This window comes from Pongo pygmaeus, chromosome 20 (assembly GCF_028885625.2).
Source record: "Pongo pygmaeus isolate AG05252 chromosome 20, NHGRI_mPonPyg2-v2.0_pri, whole genome shotgun sequence".
NCBI lineage: Eukaryota > Metazoa > Chordata > Mammalia > Primates > Hominidae > Pongo > Pongo pygmaeus.
In genome coordinates this window covers 23,169,926-23,193,718 of record NC_072393.2, presented here as the reverse complement: position 1 = coordinate 23,193,718, position 23,793 = coordinate 23,169,926, and the positions used below count along the sequence as shown (strand labels likewise).

The 23,793-nt window shown below is 35.7% G+C and overlaps 1 protein-coding gene across 1 annotated transcript in view; it reads right to left on the bottom strand.

Moving 5' to 3' along the window:
* Positions 1 to 919: 919 nt before the first annotated feature.
* Positions 920 to 23,793, bottom strand: part of LOC129020607 (zinc finger protein 729) — a 36,528-nt gene continuing 13,654 nt past the window's right edge. Inside the window, exons 2-4 of the mRNA XM_054465182.2 lie at positions 19,977 to 20,103; positions 19,091 to 19,186; positions 920 to 10,131 (exon numbers count right to left, since the gene is read on the bottom strand). Of these exons, the coding sequence (XP_054321157.2) occupies positions 6,305 to 10,131; positions 19,091 to 19,186; positions 19,977 to 20,103 (4,050 nt within the window). The 3' untranslated portion in view covers positions 920 to 6,304. The remainder of the gene's footprint in view (positions 10,132 to 19,090; positions 19,187 to 19,976; positions 20,104 to 23,793) is intronic.

Here is a 23,793-nt window from a genome sequence, read left to right as displayed (position 1 = left end):
AACACCGTGCATGGGAGGAGCCAACGTACATTAGGGTTTTTATTTTAAGTTTAAGACAGCAGAAGTTTCTGGTGCTAATTGCAATGGTATGAAAGACATTAAAAGGGTAGGTGTTGCTTATGGCCTAAAGATTGGCCACTGTTTGAACACTGTAAACAAGTTTGCATGCAAAATAACAGGAAATGTTTTAATCTGAAAGCCGTTACAACTTCGTCTCCAAAATTTTTCCAGAGAAAATTACCAGAATTGCCTACAGTGAGGTGACTAAAAACTGTAGACTGAACTTCACCCACTTCAAAAATTATGAGTGAAAAATGTCTCCAAATTGTAATATCAATATGAAAAATAAACATTATTTCAAATTTCTAATCAACAGAGTACATTTTATTTTGCAACATTTAACATTTACACCTAAAAATAGGAATCTGTATGAAAACGTAAGTTGTGGGCTGGGCGCGGTGGCTCACGCCTGTAATCCCGGCACTTTGGGAGGCTGAGGCAGGTGGATCACGAGGTCAGGAGTTCAAGACCAGCCTGACCAAGATGGTGAAACCTCGTCTCTACTAAAAATGCAAAAATTCGCCAGGCGCAGTGGCAGGCGCCTGTTATTCCAGCTACTCAGGAGGCTGAGGCAGGAGAATCAGTTGAACCTGGGCGGCAGAGGTTGCAGTGAGCCGCGATAGTGCTGCTGCACTCCAGCCTGAGTGACAGAGTAAGACTTCGTCTCAAAAAAAAAAAAAAGTAAGTTGTGCTATATCATAGAAAATTAAATTTAGAATTTTTACTTACCATTAACTCTCTTATAAATATAATTCCTAAGATATATTTTGTAACAAATTTTATGCTTCCCACACTGTGTAAGAATTCAATAAGATTCTTCTTTTACAAAGAAAAACAATGCTAACTGATTTAATTCTTCACATGTGGACAGTGTATGCCTCTCACTTTAATTAACTAATCTCTAAGTTATATTGGTAAGCAAATTCTCCACTTAAAACCATTTTTTTAGCACATTAAAAATACCAACTTTTGGCCAGGTGCGGTGACTCATGCCTGTAATCCCAGCACTTTGGGAGGCCGAGGTGGGTGGATTATGAGGTCAGGAGTTCGAGACCAGCCTGGCCAATATGGTGAAACCCCGTCTCTACTAAAAATACAAAAGTTAGCCAGGCATGGTGGTGTGTGCCTGTAGTCCCAGCTACTCAGGAGGCTGAGGCAGGAGAATTGCTTGAACCCAGGAGGCAGAGGTTGCAGTAAGCTGAGATCATGCCACTGCACTCTAGCCTGGGTGACAGAGTGAGACACCATCTCAAAAAAAATAAAAACCCACCAACTTTCTCATCAGAACCTACAACGTATCATTTAAAATAACATGGTAGGAAGACAAGAGAGAAAATTGTAGCTCTAACAGAAAAAGGAGAAAAGCTGTGATGCATACATCTTTGAAATGAACATAAGACAAAACTGAAGATAATTAAAAAATAAAGAAGCAGAATTTCTCTTTAAATTCAGCAAGAATGACCTTTGCATCCTGGAAAAAAAAAATGTCCTCTCAACACGAAGAATCAATGTAATTTCTTCTCCATTGATATTTTCCATTCTGACTTAAGTTACAAACTAACTCCAGGAGGAATACTTATGGCTTATCATGAAGCATCTGCTACACAGCAAGCACTGCCATATTTGTTTGCTGCATTTATATACAAAAACATCCTCTCGACTTACAGAAGCCTCCCTAGTACTTACCTGAACAAATTTTTTCAGTAAATAAATAAATTAACTTATGACGGTTTTAAAAATGGAGAGGAACAATAACTAAGTAAAAGTGAGCTTATATAGGGTTCTCTAAGTAAAAGAAATAAATGGAATCACCTAATAAAATATAACTTAAGACACTAATTGTGGAATTACATCTAAAGATCATTTTGTGTACACTAAATTTCATAAAAATTATTCTTATAATCCATGACCAGCTCACATAATGTATGCTTCATAAATTACAAAACAAAAAAATATATATATAAGAAAAAAGAAAATTATGGGTCTAGCATGAGTATCAGGCAAGTAAAAACAAAGAAATTTCAAGGGGAGATTCTGAACCATAAGATGTAAGATTTTACAATTATGAATTCAATACAAACCAGAGAATATAGATTTGCTTTCCACATTTTTGAGGTTTTTGGTTTTTTAGTAAATTAGTCACTTTATTACAATAATTTGTTTTGTTGTATTAATTTTTTTCTGAAAATAGGTACAAACTCATAATTACACAAACACACTTACTTCATAATTTTCTTACACCTAAGGTATACCTTTAGAGTAACATATATGTATATTTAACCATACATAAATCAAAACTAAAAGTCTGTATGTATGTTTGCAGGCATAGTGGCCACATGTTCAAAGAAAAATATGTAACAAATTTTATTAACATTCCTGTGTGATTTTTATGACCACAAAAATGACCTTATAATAAACAACAATTTAATTGTACATTTCAAAATAACTAAAAGTGTAGACGTGGATTGCTTGTAATTCAAAGAATAAATGTTGAAGGTGGTGAATCTCTCATTTACCCTGATGTGATTGTTACATATTTTATGCTGGTATCAAAATATGCCATATATGGCAGAAATATATATACACACTATGTATCCACAAAAGTTAAGAAAAATAAGTTTAAATTTGTCAAGGCAAAAAAAAAGTTTAAATAAGATTAAAACTATAAAAATTTAACCTATGAGAACAATATTCTTTAACTTATGTGCAAGTTAAAGACACTGAAAAAAGAGATGACTAGAGATGTTATTCCACTGTTACCAAATAGTAAACTGTTACCATTTCTTAACTACACCCTTGAATAAGGTAGGATAGGTTAAAGTGAGTGGCATAATAACACTTCATTGAATGTACAATAGACTTAACATGTCAAAAAATGTTTAAAAAAATTAAGTTTACACATCTAAAAATTTATGAATGTACTACATTACATAAAAGCACAATTAAAATAATACACCAATTTATTTAATTTTAACTAAAATTTTGAAGTTTTTCTCTCACTATAATGCACAAGAATTTATTACTCAAAACATCTACCTTATACATCACTCAATATTGTAAGTTAACCAGAAAAAGCCTCTCCACTTAGATTTTTATCATGCATTTTATATTTAAATATCCTTTCTCTTTTATGAAAAAGGTCATAATGCCCACCTAATAAAAAAGAAACTCTCATCTCTGATGCAGCAATAATTGAGCACATACTTTCACATGTAAATAAAACAGGAATGAAGAGCATGAATTTGAGAGTTGAGTTACATCCTTATTTGCTTTTCAAAGTTTTTTCAATATTACAATGTTAAATTTTTTTGATATTTGAAGTATACAAAAAGTATACTTCAAATGTATTTATAATTCTCCATCTCTTTTTAAAGTTACATGCAAATAACTTATCTAACAATTTTAGTTTGATATTATTTTTTGTACTCAATGCTCTGATTTAGTGTAACGTCTAAAGTGCCAATGCCTTATCATTTCTACTGTGAATTCTCTATTTACAAAGAGCTAATTTTGGATTAAATATTTTTCATATTTACTGCATCTACAAAAAATATATATCTTAGTATTCTCTGATATTTTCTAAACTGTAGTTTATAATTTTTTTCCAAATATATTATATTTGCAGGATTTTTCCTCCAATATAAATTCCCTGATATTGAACAAAGTTTGAGCAACTTTAGGGTTTTTCTCTAGTACAAAATATGCACAATAGGATCTGAGATACAAATATAGTACTACAATGCTCTTTATATTTGTGATGTTTGTCCTCAAAAGAAATACTCCACCATTCTAAGGCTTATATTTTCTAAAAGATATTCTGACAGTAATTGCATTTTTAATGTTTTTATTAAGTATAAACTCTGTGATGTTGAGTAAGATGTGAGCAGATACTAATGGCTTTTCCACATTCTTTATAGGTGTACATTTTTTTCAAGTATAAATGCTTTCCTATGTGATAAGGTGTGAGTATTGGTTAAACGTTTTGCCACATTCTTCATTAAGGAGTTTTCTCCAGTATCAATTATCTTGGAATCAAGTGTGACAACAATTTACAGGTTTTGTGACATTACTCACATCTAGGGTTTCTTTACACTATGATTTCTTTTATGTTTAGAAAAGTTTAAGGTGTTCTCAAGAGCACTGTCATGTCTTTTGGATTTGTAGTTTCTCTCCAGTATGATCTGGTAACTTATTAAAAACTTTGCCACATTCTTCACATTTGTAGAATTTCTCTGCAGCATAAATTATCTCATGTAATAAGGGCTGAAACACTTTTAAAGCTTTTGTCACATTCTTCCTATTTATAAAATTTATCTTCTGTATGAATTCTATTATGTTTAGTAAGAGTTGAAGACCAGTTAAAGAGTTTGTTACATTCTTCACATTTGTAGGGTCTCTCTTCAGTATGAATTATCTTATGTGTGGAAAGGTGTGAGAAATGATTACAGGCTTTGCCACGTTCTTCACATTTGTAGGGCTAGTTTCCATTATGAATTATCTTATGTTCAGTAAGATTTGAGGACCAGTTAAAAGCTTTGCAACATTCTTCACATTTGCTGGGTTTCTCTAAAGTATAAATTGTTTATTAAGAATTGAAGAATGGTTTTAACATTATTCACATTTGTAGGGTTTCTCTCCCATTGAATTATCTTGTTTAGTAAGAGTCGAGGACTGGCTAAAAGTTTTCCCACTTTCTTCACATTTGTAGGGTTTTTCTCCAGTATGAATTTTCTTATGTCTAGTAAAGTTTCAGAATTGATTAAAAGCATTGTCACATTCTTCACATTTATAGAGTTTGTCTTCACTGTAAATTATCTTATGTTGAGTAAGGTCTGAAAACCAGTTAAAAGCTTTGCCACATTTTTATAATTTGTAGGGTTTCTCTTTAGTATTAATTATCTTATGTTCAGTAAGGTTTAAGGACCAGTTAAAAGCTTTGCCACATTCTTCACATTTGTAGGGTTTCTAATATAATTATCTTATATTCAGTAAGATTTGAGAACCCGTTAGAAGCTTTGCCACATTCTTCACATTTGTAAAGTATCTCTCTAGTATGAATTATCTTGTGTTCAGTAAGTTTTGAGAAACACTTAAAAGTTTTGCCAAATCCTTTGCATTTGTAGTGTTCCTCTCCACTATAAATTATTTTGAGTAAGGTTTGAGAACTGGTTAAAAGCTTTGCCCATTCTTCACATTTGTAGTGTTTGTCTCTAGTATGAATTATCTTATGTTCAGTAAGATTTGAGGACTGATTAAAAGCTTTGCCACCTTCCTCACATTTGAAGGGTTCCTCTTCCGTAAGAATTATCTTACACTCGGTAAGATTTGAGGACCGGTTAAAAGCTCTGCCATATTATTCACATTTGTGGAGTTTATCTTCTTTAGGAATTCTCTCATTTTGAGTAAAAGCTGAGCAATGGTTAGAAGCTATGCCACATTTATGATATTTGTAGTTTTCCTCCAGTATCAATTATCTTATGTATATTTAAGCTGTGAGGACTGGTTAAAGGCTTTGCCACATTCTTCACATTTGATGGGTTTATCTCCAGTATGAATTGTTTTCTGTCTAGTAAGGTTTGAGGATTGGTTAAAAGTTTTGCCACATTCCACATATACACCATAGAATACTATGCAGCCATAAAAAAGGATAAGTTCATGTCCTTTGGAAGGACATGGATGAAGCTGGAAACCATCATTCTCAGCAAAGTATCATAAAAATAGAAAACCAAACACCACATGTTCTCACTCACAGGTGCGAATTGAACAATGAGAACACTTGGACACAGGGTGGGGAACATCACACACCCAGGTCTGTCAGGGGGTGGGGGGCTGCGGGAGGGATGGCATTAGGATAAATACCTAATGTAAATGACGAGTTGATGGGTGCAGCAAACCAACATGCAACATGTATACCTATGTAACAAACCTGCACATTGTGCACATGTACCCTAGAACTTAAAGTATTTAAAAAAAAAAGTTTTGCCACATTTTTCACATTTGTAGGGTTTCTCTCCCGTATGAATTGTTTTATGTCTAGTAAGGCTTGAGGACTGGTTAAAAGCTTTGCCACATTCTTCACATATGCAGGGTCTGTCTCTAGTATAAATTATCCTATGTGTATTAAGGTTTATAAAACGGTTGAAAGCTCTGCCACATTATTCACATTTTTAGGGTTTCTCCCCAGTATGAATTATCTTATGTTTAGTAAGGGTTGAAGGATGGTTAAAAAGCTTTGGCACATTCTTCACATTTGTAGGGTTTCTCTCCAGTATGAATTGTTTAGTCTAGTAAGGTGTGAGGATTGCTTAAAAGCTTTGGTACTTTCTTCACATTTGTAGGGTTTCTCTCCAGTATGAATTGTTTTGTGTCTAGTAAGGTGTGAGGACTGGTTAAAGGCTTTGCCACATTCTTCACATTTGTAGGGTTTCTCTACAGAATGAATTATCTTATGTTTAGTAAGGATTGAGGACTGACTAAATGCTTTGCCACATTCTTCACATTTGTAGGGTTTCTCCCCAGTATGAATTCTTTTATGTTTCATAAGAGTTGAGAAATTGTTAAAAGCTTTGCCACATTCTTCACATTTGTAGTTTTTCTCCCCAGTATGAATTATCTTATGTTTCATAAGGGTTGAGGAATTGTTAAAAGCTTTGCCACATTCTTCACATTGGTAGGGTTTCCTTCCAGTATGAATTATCTTATGTTTTCTAAGGGCTGAGAAATGCTTAAAAGCTTTGCCACATTCTTCACATTTGGAGGGTTTCTCTCCAGTATGAATTACCTTATGTTCAGTAAGTTTTGAGGACCACTTAAAAGCTTTACCACATTCTTCACATTTGTAGGGTTTCTCCCCAGTATGAATTATCTTATGTTTTAGAAGGGCTGAGAAATTGTTAAAAGCTTTGACACATTTTTCACATTTGTACAATTTCTCCCTAGTATGAATTAGCTTATGTTTCTTAAGGGTTGAGGAATTGTTAAAATCTTTGCCACATTCTTCACATTTGTAGGGTTTCTCTCCAGTATGAATTGCTTTATGTCTAGTAAGATGTGAGGATTGCTTAAAAGCTTTGCCACATTCTTCACATTTGTACGGTTTCTTCCCAGTATGAATTATCTTATGCTTCATAAGGGTTGAGGAATCGTTAAAAGCTTTGCCACATTCTTCACATTTGTAGGGTTTCTTTCCAGTATGAATTATCTTATGTTTTCTAAGGGCTGAGAAATGCTTAAAAGCTTTGCCACATTCTTCACATTTGCAGGGTTTCTCTCCAGTATGAATTACCTTGTGTACAGTAAGTTTTGACAACCACTGAAAAGCTTTACCACATTCTTCACATTTGTAGGGTTTCTCTCCACTATGAATTATCTCATGTTTTCTAAGGGTTGAGGATTGGCTAAAAGCTTTGCCACATTCTTCACATTTGTAGGGTTTCTTTCCAGTATGAATTACCTTATGTTTTCTAAGGGCTGAGGAATGCTTAAAAGCTTTGCCACATTCTTCACATTTGCAGGGTTTCTCTGCAGTATGAATTACCTTATGTACAGTAAGTTTTGATAACCACTTAAAAGCTTTACCACATTCTTCACATTTGTAGGGTTTCTCTCCAGTATGAATTATCTCATGTTTTCTAAGGGTTGAAGACTGGCTAAAAGCTTTGCCACATTCTTCACATTTGTAGGGTTTCTCTCCAGTATGAATTATCTCATGTTTTCTAAGGGTTGAGGACTGGCTAAAAGCTTTGTCACATTCTTCACATTTGTAGGGTTTCTTTCCAGTATGAATTATCGTATGTCTTCTAAGGGCTGAGAAATGGCTAAAAGCTTTACCACATTCTTCACATTTGCAGGGTTTCTCTGCAGTATGAATTACCTTATGTACAGTAAGTTTTGATGACCATTTGAAAGCTTTACCACATTCTTCACATTTGTAGGGTTTCTCCCCAGTATGAATTATCTCATGTTTTCTAAGGGTTGAGGACTGGCTAAAAGCTTTGTCACATTCTTCACATTTGTAGGGTTTCTTTCCAGTATGAATTATCATATGTCTTCTAAGGGCTGAGAAATGGCTAAAAGCTTTGCCACATTCTTCACATTTGCAGGGTTTCTCTGCAGTATGAATTACCTTATGTACAGTAAGTTTTGATGACCATTTAAAAGCTTTATCACATTCTTCACATTTGTAGGGTTTCTCTCCAGTATGAATTATCTCATGTTTTCTAAGGGTTGAAGACTGGCTAAAAGCTTTGCCACATTCTTCACATTTGTACGGTTTCTCTCCAGTATGAATTATCTCATGTTTTCTAAGGGTTGAGGACTGGCTAAAAGCTTTGTCACATTCTTCACATTTGTAGGGTTTCTTTCCAGTATGAATTATCTTATGTCTTCTAAGGGCTGAGAAATGGCTAAAAGCTTTGCCACATTCTTCACATTTGCAGGGTTTTTCTCCAGTATGAATTGCTTTATGTCTAGTAAGGTGTGAGGATTGCCTAAAAGCTCTGCCACATTCTTCACATTTGTATGGTTTCTTCCCAGTATGAATTATCTTATGTTTAGTAAGGATTGAGGAATTGTTAAAAGCTTTGCCACATTCTTCACATTTGTACAATTTCTCCCTAGTATGAATTACCTTATGTTTTCTGAGGGCTGAGAAATGCTTAAAAGCTTTGCCACATTCTTCACATTTGCAGGGTTTCTCTGCAGTATGAATTACCTTATGTAAAGTAAGTTTTGATGACCACTTAAAAGCTTTACCACATTCTTCACATTTGTAGGGTTTCTCTCCACTATGAATTACCTGATGGTTTCTAAGAGTTGAGGACTGGCTAAAAGCTTTGCCACATTCTTCACATTTGTAGGGTTTCTTTCCAGAATGAATTATCTTATGTCTTCTAAGGTCTGAGAAATGGTTAAAAGCTTTGCCACATTCTTCACATTTGTAAGATTTCTCTCCAGTGTGAATTGCTTTATGTCTAGTAAGGTGTGAGGATTGCCTAAAAGCTTTGCCACATTCTTCACATTTGTACGGTTTCTTCCCAGTATGAATTATCTTATGTTTCATAAGGGTTGAAGAACTGTTAAAAGCTTTGCCACATTCTTCACATTTGTAGGGTTTCTTTCCAGTATGAATTATCTTATGTTTTTTAAGGGTTGAAAACTGGCTAAAAGCTTTGCCACATTCTTCACATTTGTAGGGTTTCTCTCCAGTATGAACTACCTTATGTACAGTAAGTTTTGAAGACCACTTAAAAGCTTTACCACATTCTTCACACTTGTAGGGTTTCTTTCCAGTATGAATTATCTTATGTTTTTTAAGGGCTGAGAAATGGTTAAAAGTTTTGCCACAATCTTCACATTTGTAGGGTTTCTCTGCAGTATGAATTACCTTATGTGCATTAAAATTTGAGGACCCCTTAAAAGCTTTGCCACATTCTTCACATTTGTAGGTTTTCTCTCCAGTATGAATTCTCTTATGGTCAGTAAGATTTGAGGACTGGTTAAAAGCTTTGCCACATTTTTCACATCTGAAGGGTGTCTCTCCAGTATGAATTATCTTATGTTTAGTGAACGTTGAAGACAAGTTAAAGGCTTTGCCACATTTCTTACATTTGTAAGGTTTGTCTTCAGTATGAATTATCCTATGTTTAATAAGGGTTGAGAATGATTTAAAGACTTTGCCACGTTCTTCACATTTGTAGATATTCTCTTTAATATGAATTCTCTTATGTTGAATTAAGAGTGAAAGCATGAAAAATGATTTGCTACATTTTATACATTTGAAAGTTTTCTTTTTAGTGTGTCTAACCTTATTTCTATTTGAATTTGAATATTTATGAAAGACTTTCCTATATTTGTTACACTGAAATATTTTTCTGTGGGTAGTTGTCCTACAATGGTTAAGTTTATTATAACCTTCTTCATGCATCTTACCCTCATTGGCACTTTTACAATCTTTTCTTAATTGTAAATTCTTATGTCCACATCTTGCATATGTTCTCAGTATTACTTCTTGGAAAGAATCTTTTGTGCTCTGATCTGGCCACAGGTCTTGTGTAAAATGAGAATGCATAACTAGAAGAAATAAAAATAACAAATTATTCCACTTGCTAGACTCAGATGAATATACTTTACAAATCTAAACTATAAAATTATGCAAACCACATAAGATGGCACAGCAAAATAAGACAGGCCCTAATTTCTTCATAGACATATAAATGTAACAAAAACATACTGACCAAAATACATTTGTGGAAAATTTATAAATGAGTTAAGTGTGTAGAGTACCCCAAGTAAGCAAAATGCAAAGAGCCACACAGAAGGAAAGGGAAGTCAGTTACAGTTTCCCAACGCAGCTCTTCCTGCTCCCAAAAATAACATGGCTCTTTAGAAGTAAATTGCTGGCTGGGAATGGCAGCTCACACCTGTAATCCCAGCACTTTTGGAGGCCAAAGCAAGTGGATTACCTGAGATCAAGAGTTCAAGACCAGCCTGGCCAAAATGGAAAAACTTCATCTCTACTAAAAATTCAAAAATTAGCCAGATGTGATGGCACACATCTGTAGTCCCAGCTACTTGGGAGGCTGAGGCAATCACTTGAACTTGGGGTGTAGAGATTGCAGTGAGATGAGATTATGCTAGTGCATAATCTCCAGCCTATGTGACAGAGTGAGACTCTGTCTCAAAAAAAGAAAAAAGTAAATTGCCAACTCCTGGTTTATTGTTTAAAGACAAATAAAACAGTGGCACGGCCAGGCACAGTGGCTCATGCCTGTAATCCCAGCACTTTGGGAGGCCGAGGTGGGCAGATCACCTGAGGTCGGGAGTTCAAGACCAGCGTGACCAACATGGAGAAACTCCATCTCTACTAAAAATACAAAATTAGCTGGGCGTGGTGGCACACGCCTGAAATCCCAGCTACTAGGGAGGCTGAGGCAGGAGAATCGCTTGAACCTGGGAGGCGGAGGTTGCGGTGAGCCGAGATTGCGCCATCGCACTCCAGCCTGGGCAACAAGAGTGAAACTCTGTCTCAAAAAAAAAAAAAAAAAAAACAGTAGCACATACATGTTTATTTCTGGCTTCCAGGGGCCTTTCTGGTTTTTGTCTCTCATGACATAAAGTGCTGAAAGAAATGGTGGCATACTTTAAGATGACAGCTTGAGTCTGCTGAGACCAAAGTTAGATGTTATAGCAGCAGAGAATATAGTACCACACACACAAAAAATAGATGTAGCAAGTGATTACTACTGAGAAGAAACCTGAATAACATTCTTTACCTAAACACACACACACACACACACACACACACTCACACACACAATTTCAGACAAGATGCATTCTAAGAACATGTTTGACAGACTCCCAGAATCTCTAGCCAAGACAACTGGTTTCACACTATTCCAGGACAAGGTTACATTATGAAGATTGCAACAGGTAGCTTTTTTGATGTACAAATTTTAATCAACGATTACAATGTATATAGAATATTAGGACAACATGGCCCAATCAAAAAAAGTATAAAATTTTTAGAAAGCAACAATGAAGATTAATAAATTAATTTTAAAAATTTCAAATAAATTAAATAACACTGAATGAGAGAAACAGGAACACAGCTCTCTATAAAAAATTGAAAAAAATGAGGATACCTCTTCCCTTAATGGCATGAGGTAATTCATGAAAATGGCTTGCTATTCACCTAAGCCAGAGAACCCTGCAATATCATGCTAAACAAGAGGTTCACAAGGGCTATTCTTACATGAGACAAAATAAACTTTAAAGCAACAGCAGTTAAAAAAAACAAAGAGGGACATTATACAATGGTAAAAGGCCTTGTCCAACAGGAACATATCACAGTCCTAAACATATATGCACCTAACACTGGAGCTCCCAAATTTATAAAACAATTACTAGTAGACCTAATCAATGAGATAGACACCAACACAATAATACTGAGGACTTCAATACTCTACTGACAGCACTAGACAGGTCATCAAGACAGAAAGTCAACAAATAAACAATGGATTTAAACTATACCTTGGAGCAAATGGACTTCACAAATATATACAGAACATTCCATCCAACAACTGCAGAATACACATTCTATTCAACAGCACATGAAACTTTCTCCAAATAGACCATATGATAGGCCACAAAATGAGCCTCAATAAATTTAAGAGAATTGAAATTATATCAAGCACTCTCTCAGACCACAGTGGAATAAAAGTGGAATTCAACTCCAAAAGGAACCTTCAAGACCATGAAAATAAACGTAAATTTAAAAACCTGCTCCTGAATAATCATGGGGTCAAATATGAAATCAAAATGGAAATTAAAAAAATTCTCCAAACTCAACAACAAAAGTGACACAACCTATCAAAACCTCTAGGATACAGCAAAGGTGGTGCTAATATGAAAGTTCATAGCCCTAAACACCTACATCAAAAAGTCTGAAAGAACACAGACATTCTAAGTTCACACCTCAAAGAACTAGAGAAACAAGAAGAAACCAAATGCAAACCCAGAAGAAGAAAAAAAAATCAAAATCAGAGCAGAATGAAACAAAATTGAAACAACCCAACAGACAAAAACCAAAAGATAAATGAAACAAAAACCTGGCTCTTTAAAAAGATAAATACAATTGACAGACCATAAGCAAGATTAACCAAGAAAAAAAGAAAATCCAAATAACCTCAATAAGAAAGGAAACAGGAGATATTACATCTGACACCACAGAAATACAAAAGATCATTCAAGGCTACTATGAACACCTTTAAGTGCACTAACTAGAAAACCTAAAAGAAATGGGTAAATTTCTGGAAAAATGCAACCCACCCAGCTTAAATCAGGAAGAATTAGATACCCTGAACAGACCAATAACAAGCAGCAAGACTGAAATGGTAATTTTAAAATTACCCACAAAAAAAGTCTAGGACCAGACAGAATTTAGCAGAATTCTACCAGACATTCAAAGAATTGGTACCAATGCTATTGACACTATTCCACAAGACAGAGAAAGAGGGAGCCCTTCCTAATTTATTCTATGAAGACAGCATCACTCTAATACCAAAACTAGAAAAGGGCATTAACCAAAAAAGAAAACCACAGACTGATATCCGTGATGAAAACAGATGCTAAAATCCTTAAAATAGTAGCTAACTGAATCCAATAATATATCAAAAAGAGAATCCATGATCAAGTAGGTTTCATACCAGTGATGCAGGGATGGTTTAACAAATGCAAGTCAATAAATGTGATATACCACATAGGAATAAAAACAAAAATCACATGATCATCTCAATAGATGCAGAAAAAGCATTCAACAAAATCCAACATCGCTTTATGATTAAAACTCTTAGCAAAATTGGCATACAAGGGACATACATCAATGTAATAAAAGCCATTTATGACAAACCCAGAGCCAACATAATACTGAATGAGAAGTTGAAAGCATTCCCTCTGAGAACTGGAACAAGTATGCCCACTCTCACCATGCTTCTTCAACACAGCACTAGAAGTCTTAGCCAGAGCAAGCAGAAAAAAGAAAGAAAGGGCATCAAATTTGGTAAAGAGGAAGTAAAACTGTCACTGTTTGCTGATGATATGATAGTTTACTTTGAAAACCCTAGACTTTTCAAGAAAGCTCCTAGAAATGATAAAATAATTCAGCAAAGCTTTCAGATACGAAATTAATGTATACAAATCAGTAGCTCTTCTATACACCAACAGCGACCAAGCAGAGAGTCAAATCAAGAACTCAACCCCTTTTACAATAGCTGTGAAAAAAAAAAAAAACCAAAAACTTAGGAATATGCCTAACCAAGGAGGTAAAAGACCTCTACAAGGAAAACTACAAAACACTGCTAAAAGAAATCACAGAGGACACAAACAAATGGAAACACAACCCATGCTCATTGATGGGTAGAATCAATATTGTGAAAATGACCATACTGCCAAAAGCAATCTACAAATTCAATGCAATCCCATCAAAACACCATCATCATTCTTCACAGAATTAGAAAAAATGATTCTAAAATTCATGTGAAACAAAAAAAAAAGCCTGCATAGCCAAAGCAAGACAAAGCAAAAAGAACAAATCTGAAGCCATTACATTACCTGACTTCAAACTATACTATAAAGCCAGTCACGAAAACAGCATGGTACTGGTACAAAAATAGGCACATAAACCAATGGAAAAGAATAGAGAACCCAGAAATAAACCCAAATACTTACAGACAACTGAACTTCGACAAAGCAAACAAAAACATAAAGTGGGTAAAGGACACTCTTCTTTTTTTTCTGAGACGGAGTTTTGCTCAGTTGCCCAGGCTAGAGTGCAGTGGTGCGATCTCAGCTCACCACAACCTCTGCCTCCCAGATTCAAGCAATTCTCCTGCCTCAGCCTCCCGAGTAGCTGGGATTACAAGTGCCCGCCATCGCACCTGGCTAATTTTTGTATTTTTAGTAGAGATGGGGTTTCACCACCTTGGTCAGGCTGCTCTTGAACTCCTGACCTCGTGATCCACCCACCTCAGCCTCCCAAAGGGCTGGGATTACAGGCATGAGCCACTGCACCCGGCCAGGGATACTCTTTTCAACAAATGGTGCTGGGATAATTGGCTAGCCACACATAGGAGAATAAAACTGGATCCTCATCTTTTACTTTATACAAAAATCAACTCAAGATGGATTAGGGACTTAAATCTAAGAGCTGAAACTATAAAAATTCTAGAAGATAACGTTGAAAAAACCCTTTCAGACATTGGCTTAGCCAAGGATTTCATATACAAGAACCCAAAAGCAAATGCAATTAAAACAAAAATAAATTAGGGAGGGTTCTCTCTCTATCTTGTGGAATATTGTCAAAATGGGAACTTAATGAAACTAAAGAGCTTTTGCAAGGCAAAAGAAACAGCAGAGTGAACAGACAACCCACAGAGTAGGAGAAAATCTTCACAATCTATACACTTGACAAAGAACTAATATCTGGAATCTACAATGCACTCAAACAAATCAGCAAGAAAAAAAACAATCCCATCAAAACTGAGCTAAGGACATGAATAGACAATTTTCAACAGAAGATATACAAATGGCCAACAAACATATGAAAAAATGCTCAACATCGCTAATGATCAGGGAAATGCAAATCAAAACCACAATACGATACCACCTTACTCCTGCAAAAATGGCCATAATAAAAAAAAATCAAAAAACAGTAGATGTTAGTGCGGATGTGGTGATCAGGGAACACTTCTACACTGCTGGTGGGAATGTAAACTAGCACAACCACTATGGAAAACAGTGTGGAGATTCCTAAAGAACTAAAAGTCATACTACCATTTGACCCAGCAGTCCCAGTACTGGGTATCTACCCAGAAGAAAAGAAGTCATTACATGAAAAAGATACTTGCACACATGTTTATAGCAGCACAATTCACAATAGCAAAGTCATGGAACCAACACAAATATGCCCATTGCCTATTAACCAATGAATGGATAAAGAAACTGTGAGATTATATATATGATGGAACACTACTCAGCCATAAAATGGAATAAATTAATGGTATTCACAGCAACATGGATGAGATTGGAGACTATCATTCTAAGTGAAGTAACTCAGAAATGGAAAACCAAACATCTTGTGTAGGAGCTAAGCTATGAGGATGCAAAGACAGAAGAATGATACAGTGGACTTTGGGGTCTTGAGGGGAAGAGTGGAAGGGAAACGAGGGATAAAAGACTACAAATAGGGTGCAGTGTATACAGCTTGGGTGATGAGTGCATAAAACTCCCACAAATCACCATTAAAGAACTAAAGAACTTACTCATGTAACCCAACACCACTTGTACCCCAATAACTTAAGAAAATAAATAAATAAAAATAAATAGTACACAGGCTACTTGAAGATAAAAAAAAAAAACACAGAGCTTTCCAATTTTTGATGTAATAAAAGAAAAAAATATGCTTTTTTTTTTTTTTTTTTGGCGGAGTTTTGCTCTTGTTTCCCAGGCTGGAGTGCAATGGCAGGATCTCGGCTCACCACAACCTCCACCTCCCAGGTTCAAGCGATTCTCCTGCCTCAGCCTCCCGAGTAGCTGGGACTACAGGCATGCACCACCATGCCCAGCTACTTCTGTATTTTTAGTAGAGACGAGGTTTCTCCATGTTGGTCAGGCTAGTCTCAAACTCCAGACCTCAGGTGACCCACCCACCTTGGCCTCCCAAAGTGCTGGGATTACAGACATGAGCCACTGCGCCTGGCTGAAAAAAATATTCTTAATCCATAACACTGGATCAGAAATTATTTTACTTTAAAAACAGTAAAAAATAAAGACTTTCCAAAATGAAAGGTAAGGGTGTTCATCACCACTAGCACAGTTAAAAAAAAAAAAAAAAAATGCTACATTGTGGACATGCACAGTGGCTCATGCCTGTAATCCTACACCTTTAGGAGGCTAAGGCAGTCAGGTAACTTCAGACCAGGAGTTCAAGATCAGCCCAAAAACATAGTGAGACTCTGCATATATAACAAGAGAAATGCTAAAATGAGTCTTTTATGTTGAAAAATAAAATGATGCTAGACAGCTTCAAAAAACCATATATAAATATATAGCTTTCTATTAAATATAATTATACAGACACATATAGAAAAAAATAAATGCTAAAATGAGTCTTTCATATTGAAAATAAAATGATGCTAGACAGTATCAAAAATCCATATATAAATATATAGCTTTCTATTAAATGTAAATATACAGACACATATAAAAAAAGAAATGCTAAAATGAGTCTTTTATGTTGAAAATAAAATGATTCTAGATAACATCCAAAAACCATATATAAATACATAGCTTTCTATTAAAAGTAAATATACAGACATATATAAAAAAATGCTAAAATGAGTCTTTTATGTTGAAAATAAAATGATTCTAGATAACATCAAAAAACCATATATAAATATAGAGCTTTCTATTAAATGTAAATATACAGACACATATAAAATTTCTTACTATAATAGTGTGTAAACCCTTAAAATTCTTCTATAGAATATAAAAACAAAATATAAATCTGCATAAATCTGAATACACAATATGAAATAATTTATAATGTTAATAACAAACTGGAAAATATAGAAATATAGTTTTTTTGTTCAATTGAAGTTGTTATGAGATTAAAACATACTGATTTAATCTTAAGATATTTTACATAATGTCCATTTTTCAAGATAACTACAAAAATTTTGCAGAAACTATGCAAAACAAAATAAAATAAGCAAAGCGTGCCACTACAAAATTAAACAAAAAATAGTTAAACAAGAAATGAGAAAAAACATGTAAAAAAAATATAAAACATAACAATGAAACTGGTATGTAACTTTATTTTTCTTTTCTTTTCTTTTTTTTTTGAGATGGAGTCTCACTCTGTTGCCCAGGCTAGTGCACAGTGGCACGATCTCAGCTCACCACAACCTGTGCCTCCAGGTTCAACTGATTCCCCTGTCTCAGCCTCCTGAGTAGCTGGGACTACAGATGCACGCCACCATGCCTGGCTAATTTTTGTATTTTCAGTAGAGATGGGGTTTCTCTATGTTGGCCAGGCTAGTCTTGAACTCCTGACCTCATGATCTGCCCGCTTTGGTTTCCCAAAGTGCTGGGATTACAGGCATAAGTCACTGTGCCTGGCGTAACTTTATTTCTTTAAGAAATCATTTCAAATATAAATTTATTAAACTACTTAATAAAAAGAAATGTAATTCCAGGACTTGGGAAGGCCAAGGTGGGCTGATTACCTGATTCCAGGAGTTTGAGACCAGCCTGGGCAACAAGGCAAAACCCTGTCTCTAAAAAAACAAAACAAAACAAAACAAAAAAACTAGCTAGGTTTAATGGCATGTGCCTGTAACCCAGCTACTTAAGAGGTTGAAACTAGAGGATTATCTGAGTTTGAGAGGCTGAGGCTGCAGCTCACTGCCAGGATCACACCACTGCAAACCAGCCTGGCTGACAGTGAGACCCTATTTCATTAATTAATTAAAAGAAAAAGAAAGAAGATGCCTGAGTGGCTTAAGGAAAAAAGCATGCAATATGTTCCTACAAGAGACCAATTTTAGCACTGAGTCAAATAGTCTGTAAGTAACAGAATTAAAAAAATTTATATTTCATGCAAATAGTAGCCACAATTGGGTGAGGTAGTCATAATTATATTGGACACAATATGCTTTAAGTCAAGTACTAGTATGAGACAAAAATTGATATTATATAATAGTAATATGGGTCAATTTACCAGGAATCTATAACTATTATATTTATATGTACAGGTAGGTATAACAGGGCTCCAAAATATATAAATATTGACAAAGGTGAAGCAAGAAATATATAGCAACATAATAGTTGCACACACTGAGACCCCATTTTCAATAATAATAATAAATAGAAAATTCATGTAAAAGATTAAGAAAACAAAATGTAGATAACATTATAGACTATAATATTTTGCATACAGAGAAATATCTGAGAGTAGATAATTTATAAAGAAAAAAGGTTTATTTGGCTCACAGTTCAGCAGACTGTACAAGAAGTATGTGCCTGTATCTGTTTCTGGTGAGGGTCTCAGGAAGCTTATGATCACAGTGGAAGGCAAAAAGGAACTGGACATATCACATGGTAAAAGACAGAGCAAGTGTGAAGTAAAAGAGCCAGGTTCTTTTAACATAGTTTCTCAAAACTATACAGATATTTGTGTGTCCCCAGTAACAATGGAAAAGCAGTCAGATTGTGCTGTCCCTTACATGCCGCGACTTTGGCTCTCATTGTAAACTTGAAGGGAGATCACCAAAATGAAAATAGAATCCTTAGAGAATTTTAAATCATAAGACAGAAGATGCCTCTACGTGAGAGCAAAATTTTAAAAATCTCAGTCTTCCCAGAAACTACTTCCTTTGGAGCACAGCTTCTCAGGTCACATTTTGAGAACTGGCTTTCTCCTTGATATCTGGACCTCTCATCTGTGTTGTTTGTTGTATTCACTCTCACATACCTGGGGGTTTAGTTACCATCTCATGTCTCTTCATATTCCAAGGCTCTTTCCCTTGCTTCAGACAAGTTATCAAGTCTGGCTTAAAGACAGCGATACCTGTTTTATTAAAAATAAATAACATAAATATTGTTCATATTCCCCAAATAATATGCTCATTAAAGAGAATGTAATAGAATATTCTAGTAAATTGATCCCCCAATACTAATTTATAACATACATTCCTAAATGTTTAGAAAATATTTTCAATTTGTACAGGCCCTTAATTTTACTACCCAGTACTACTGAATCAAAAATTGTTGGTGGCAATGAGATTTTAAGGTGTGGCAACTATATTTTATGCCACTCAATTTCTGCAATTTTCATTAATCTAGAGTGAAAAACACAGATCTGCTCAGAAATGTGAAAAGTTCAGGTAAAAATGAAACATCTTTAAAAAATTCCTTTTGGCTGGGCGTGGTGGCTCACGCCTGTAATCCCAGCACTTTGGGAGGCCAAGGTGGGTGGATCACAAGGTCAACAGATCAAGACCATCCTGGCCAACATGGTGAAACCCCATCTCTACTACAAATACAAAAACATTAGCCGGGTGTGGTGGCGCATGCCTATAGTCCCAGCTACTCAGGAGACTGAGGCAGGAGAATCACATGAACCTGGGAGGCAGAGGTTGCAGTGAGCCGAGATTGCACCACTGCACTCCAGCCTAGGCAACAAGAGTGAAACTCCTTCTCAAAAAAAAAAAAAAAAATCCTTTCTACACTTATAAATCCCTGTTTTCAGAAGACAGGGATGTGAAACTCATTTATGGTAAGCATAAATCACCAAAACACATTCTACAGAAAAGAGAAATGAAATATAATAGGAATTGTTTAATTAAAATTATCCTCACCCAGGAAGACCAGGTTTCTGTAGTTCTCTAACATAACATCCCTATATAAATTCTGCTGAGCCATGTCCAGGCATTGCCACTCCTCCAGAGAGAATTCTATGGTCACATCCCGAAATGTCAACGGTCCCTGAAAAACACAATGAAAGACACACATATATTTCCCAAGTGGCCATGGGCAGAATTTTTAATTTGACTCAAGGTGAAATGAGAGAATAAAGAGAACAGGTTCTAACTTATAGGGATGACCGAACATATCCAATAAAATAATTTTCAACACAGAAATATTATCTAATGTATTCTCAAATTCTGAGAAAAAAGAATGGCATGAGATCCACAACACCAGTGTAGATAAGATATTTCTCTGGATAATAAAGTATAAAACTAAGGACGTGATAACAAACATGTACATTTTTGTGCTATATTTACATCATACATAATTTAAGTCTTGTATTTTTTCAGATCAAAAAGACATGCTGAGTTAGAAGATACCTCTCAAGTTTTAATGTGTACAATTAACTGGAGATCTTGTTATGCATATTTATTTTAGAAGATCTGGAATAAAGTCTGAGTTTCTGAATTTCTGACAAGCTCACCAGTGATGCCTGTTTTTGGCCCAAAAAAGAATATTTTGTCAAACATTCACCAAGTGGAGGAGCCTGTGTTTTTCCCAGTTTTTCTGGCCTGTAAACAAAGATGAGAGACCTCATTTTCCAAAGATAGATATATGCAAAGAAAATCTAAGAAAGGCAGGTGCCAGATTAAATGTGATCACTGGTGCACATCAGCTGCATAAAGATACTTAAAAGACTGGGTGCAGTAGCTCACTCCTGTAATCCCAGCACTTTGGGGGGCTGAGGTGGGTGGATCACCTGAGGTCAGGAGTTCGAGACCAGCCTGGCCAACAGGGTGAAACCCCATCTCTACTAACAGTACAAAAATTAGCCAGGCATGGTGGTGCACTATTCCGGAGGCTGAGGCAGGAGAATGGCTTGAACACAGGAGGCTGAGGTTGCAGTGAGCTGAGATCATGCCACTGCACTCCCACTCTAGAAATGCAGCAGGATTCCCCAGCCAAAACTCTAATCTCTTTTATCCAGTTCTGTGAGGCAAGACTCCAGTGTGGGACCTGACCTAAATAAGACCTCCAAAAACAGTGGATCTAAACAGAACTGGGCCAGGGAGTGGACCCTATGTAGAATTCTGTTCTCTATGCTACTTGGAGTACTTCCAGTTCTGTTTTTCCTAAGCTTACCTAAGAGGCACTGAAATCCCAGAGTCTGTGTAATTTAAATATTTTTTTAGCCACTGCCCAATTTTATGAAATATTCTAATAAGCAATTTAAACAAGTCTTTTATGGTTCCTAGGGTAATTTTATTAAAATATACATATGTATTCTAAAAAGGTAAAATAAATAGAAATAAACATAAACATCCCTTCAAGTGATGACATCAGAAGTCAGAAGAATATAAAGAAAGTAGTCCAAATAAAGCCCAAGCATTTCTGCACACATCTGTTTATTGTACCAATGATATGACGATGTTTAATTCAACCATGTACCCAGTTGCTAGTCCAGACTATAAGTTGCTGGGTGGTAGGGACCATGACTCCTTCATCTATTTTTTTAATGGCCATATGAAATGGAAGCTATTAGTTTATCTGTTTGAGTCTCAGGACCTCCTTCTTGTTTTTCACCCAAGTACCAAGAAACTGGAGAAACTCTTGTCTGGGTACCAACTAAAGGTGTCTCTTGTATGAGGGGAGGAACAAACACAGGATGACTCATTTCTCTTATATTGAGACAGAAGCAGAATTAACCACTCTTGTCAGCTTGACACAGTTATGTTCTGGACATCCTCAAATGTCTCAAAGATGCCTAGGTGATTGTGAGAGGGTTTCCAGTGACTCTGGGCTAATGACCCAACGATAGGCCAGGCAGAAGAGACTGATTATAAATAGAAAATGGAACTGCCCTGGTTAAGCTCCAGAATCTAGATCATCTCTCCTGATTTGTTAGCTCTTGGGTAAGAGAAATAACAATACTCTACTCCAGTATCACAATTTACAGGTAGGTATAGCTGTGGTCATGGATCTGGATACTCTGTGGCCTTGATCTCTCACTCCTAAGATGCCTGTTTATACTTACAGATTCTGTCATCAGATTTTATTTATACCTGGAGTCTCTCACATACCTGCAACAGGTCACTGGAGAAGATCTGAAAAGCTCACAGAGCCACACTCTCAAAGGAAAGATTTAAGATGTCTATGTTGACATCTCACAATACAGAAAATGTCTTCTGTTGGTTTTCTGTATATTCTCAATTCAAAGTTTGGCCCTGTCTTGTAAATCTTAGGCAGAGGCCAGACCTTATGTGCAGATTCCAGATGGGATGAACCAGGCTCTGCCTCCTTGGGTGTTACAGCAAGCAGAGTACAATCAAAGGAGAGATCCCATCATAGATGCGGCTCTGGCACATTCTAAATAATATGTCTACCTAAAAGGAAAAAGCTGAGGAAATATAGATTTAAGTTGACAGTTTATTTGGGCCAAGCTTGAGGACTGTAACCTGGGAGCAAATATTCAAGTTGCCCGCAACATACACTTGATTAGCAGCGTGATTACAAGTTGATTTGTAAAGGCTAAAAAAGATGGACAGAGAGTGGGTCGATACAAAGTTGTTTATCAGAAATTTTTATTATTTACAGGAATAACATTGATTATTGATTGGATATACATCGTTAAGTTTTATGGTGCAAGTTATGGTGTCCAGTGTGGCATTATTAATATATAGCTACTTGTGGCAATAGCAAACAGCTTCAAAAGATGAATACATAGTTCAAAAAACAAAAAGAGAAACATAATTCTGCTCTCATTTTAATGTCTCTATAAGTTGGACAACCAAAAGGACTTGCATCTCTCAGAAAGAAAGTTTTTCTTTTTTCTCAAATCTGAAGACCTGGATTCAGAATTTGAAGTTGCAGTTTTAGGTCCTGAATGGATGGGATAGCAGCAGGTTTTCCCTGCACAATTGTGGGCATTTTAGCAAGAGGAAGAAAAAGGAAGTACAGATTCCCAAGTGTACATGTCTACTCAATGCACACATGTTACTCTGATTGGGTTTCTGGGCCCCATAGTCTGTGAATCAGTTTCAGGTCAGAAGATATAAGAGTCATTGAAAAGTAAAATGGTTGATTGCCGCCCTGTGAAGTTTGTAGAATTCTGATCTAGCCTCTCTAAAAGTTATTGTGGAGGATTAAAGATACCAAATTGGCAGAGAAGCAATTCTGCCTGCATATTTAGGGGACAGCAAGCTCTCTGCAGCACAACTGTGAGTTGACTGATAGCCTGAGAGGGAAAGTTTCCTCTACAGTAAAGCTTGGGTGGGACCTTATATTTATATATCATGTCTGATAATTCTAGACAGTTTTTGTGAAACATAATTAAAAGATAAATTTTCTTCAGCCCCAGAGAAACTCCACAATAGAACAGACATAAAACTGTTTTATTACACAATTGAACCTGAATGTGACATGCATCACAGTCAATCTGCTTAAGAGATTGCAAAGATAGAAAGACAGTAACCATAATTAGTTCACAAGTAGAAAAATTTATAGCACCATGTCATACATAATTCATCCTAAATTCACCTGGTAATTGGGAAGGCTAGCCATGCAGACTAATCAGTTATGTTCAATGACAAAATAAACTTTTCACATCTTCATAAAAGGAGATAATTTTGCAACTTGAATCCAGGTGCCTGCTGAAGGTAGGCTCTCAATCTCCTACAAAAATGGTTGAATAGGGTGCTATCTTTTTGG